Below are 2,255 nucleotides of genomic sequence, written 5' to 3'. Positions count from 1 at the left end.
TACTGTTAGAACCCTTGGACTCCCAGAAAATCCACATTCTCCCCAACCCTGAACCTCTAGGGCAGTGGTCTCCAAACTTTTTTGATCACGCACCCCTATCAATAAAAAAATTTTGAGCACGCACCCCCTTCCACGCCGGCTCTACCATTTTGCCGAAGAACAAAAAAAAAAAAAAAAAATAGCCGCTCTGTAGCCGTCACCCGAACTGACGATGCAAAATAAATAAATATATTTTTTAAAGCGCTCCTCCTGCTGCACACCCCCAAGGATCTCCTTGCACACCCCCTGGGGTGCATGCACCCCACGTTGGAGACCACTGCTCTAGGGCACATGTGGAATCTGTGGCCTGCATGAGGTGTGCACCACCAGGATTTCAGGAAGACTAATGGAGACAGTTGTTATCCGGGGGCATTACGAGTGTGTAGGTTGCTACTGTTCATGCCCAAACACCCAAAACTGGGGATAGCCACTGGTGGGGTGTAGGTATTTTGCTGTAGCAGGGCACTCACCACTGGGGCTCAGGACACAGTCTGGAATTTGGTAAACAAAGAAAATTTCCAAGCATGTGTATCAGTTAACATGGAGTTAGTATCCCTTTCATATCCGTAATGTACTAAGATTAAATTATAACTATTAACATCAGCATTTCCTCTTCAGGACTATTTAGAGGTTAATAAATGGAGAAGAAGAATCTCACCAACCCAGTGACAGAATTTGTCCTCTTGGGCCTCACCCAGAGTCCTGAGCTGCAGCAATTCCTTTATGTGGCTTTCTTCATAATCTACATGAACACTTGGCTGGGAAACTTCATCATCATCACCACTGTGATCAGTGACCACCGGCTCCACACCCCCATGTACTTCCTGCTGGCCAACTTGGCTTTCCTAGACCTCAGCGACTCATCAGTCAATACTCCAAAATTGCTATCAGGTCTCCTCTCACAGCATAAAACCATTTCGTTCTATGAGTGCATTCTCCAGATGTTTTTCTTCCACTTCATGGCTGGTGCTATGGGGTTTTGCCTTGTGGGGTTGGCAATCGATCGGTATGTGGCCATCTATAAACCACTGCGGTACTTGACTATCATGAACCAGCGTGTGTGCATGGGGATAATGGTACTGGCATGGCTGGGTGGATTGGCCCACTCTGCTGTTCAGATTGGACTGCTCCTCCAGTTACCGTTCTGTGGGCCGAACGTCCTGGACAATTTTTACTGTGATGTCCCACAGGTCATCAAACTGGCCTGCACTGACACTCAGTTGGCTGAACTGCAGATGATCTTCAACAATGTAGCAGCGATTATAATAGTATTCATCATTCTGCTTGTTTCTTACACCGCCATCTTAGTCAAGATCAGGACACACATCACGGATGGGAAGCAGAAAGCTCTGTCCACCTGTGGAGCCCAGATTATCGTGGTATGTTTACAAATCATACCCAGCATCTTCATCTATACTCAGCCCTTCAAGAACTTCACCCTGAATAAGGTGATCTCAGTCATTTACACTGCAATCACCCCAATGCTGAACCCGATGATCTACACGCTGAGAAATGCTGAGATGAAGAAGGCCATCAGGAGGCTGATGAGCAGAATGCTGTGCTCAGGGAAGGAGATAAATTATGTCTCTACCTTTCAATGTCCATTTGTGTTAAAAACCAGGGCTGGTGCAACCATTTAGGCAAACTAGGTGGCTGCCTAGGACGCCTAGTGGTTGGGGGTGCCTAAAAGCCCACTCAGGCGAGGAGGTGAAGGTGAGCTGGGGTGGGGGGGCGCGGGGGCACGGGGGGGGCCACCCTCAGTAACGGGGGGGGCGCACAGGAGAACCGCTCCCCGCCCCAGATCACCTCCACTCTGCCTCCTCCGCTGAGCACACAGCTCCGGCTCTAAGTCTCCTCTAATCGGCGCCGCAAGCCTGGGAGGGGAGGAGAATTAGAGCGGCGCCGGCATGCTCAGCAGAGGAGGCGGAGCCGAGGTGAGCTGGGGCGGGCTCCCCAGGCGGGATTAGCTGCCGCAGAGGGGGGGGGCTCCCCGGGAGGGGTTAGCTTCCACGGGCGGGGGGAGTCTCCCAGTGCGGGGTTAGCTTTCTAATGAGAAATCCATGAAAATCAATATCCTCTTTACAAAAGTCTGTTGAATAAATTATGTATCATAATGAATGTACTGATTGTGATGAAGAAATTTCTATCAAATGTTCCAACAGAGAATAAGATAATTCTTTTACTTTATGGCTAATTCTTTTATCATATATATATAT

At 48.9% G+C, this 2,255-nt stretch overlaps 1 protein-coding gene across 1 annotated transcript; it reads left to right on the top strand.

The window, feature by feature from the left end:
* The first annotated feature begins 677 nt into the window (after nt 1–677).
* LOC113409249 (olfactory receptor 4D1-like) lies at nt 678–1,679 on the top strand. The gene has a single exon (XM_026662952.1). The coding sequence runs from the start codon at nt 678–680 to the stop codon at nt 1,677–1,679; it is 1,002 nt and encodes a 333-aa protein (XP_026518737.1).
* Nucleotides 1,680–2,255: the final 576 nt, after the last annotated feature.

The sequence above is a fragment of the Terrapene carolina genome, unplaced genomic scaffold, assembly GCF_002925995.2.
Source record: "Terrapene carolina triunguis isolate 2854851 unplaced genomic scaffold, T_m_triunguis-2.0 Scaffold31550, whole genome shotgun sequence".
NCBI classification, from domain to species: Eukaryota; Metazoa; Chordata; order Testudines; family Emydidae; genus Terrapene; species Terrapene triunguis.
This window is presented reverse-complemented; position numbering and strand designations above follow the sequence as displayed.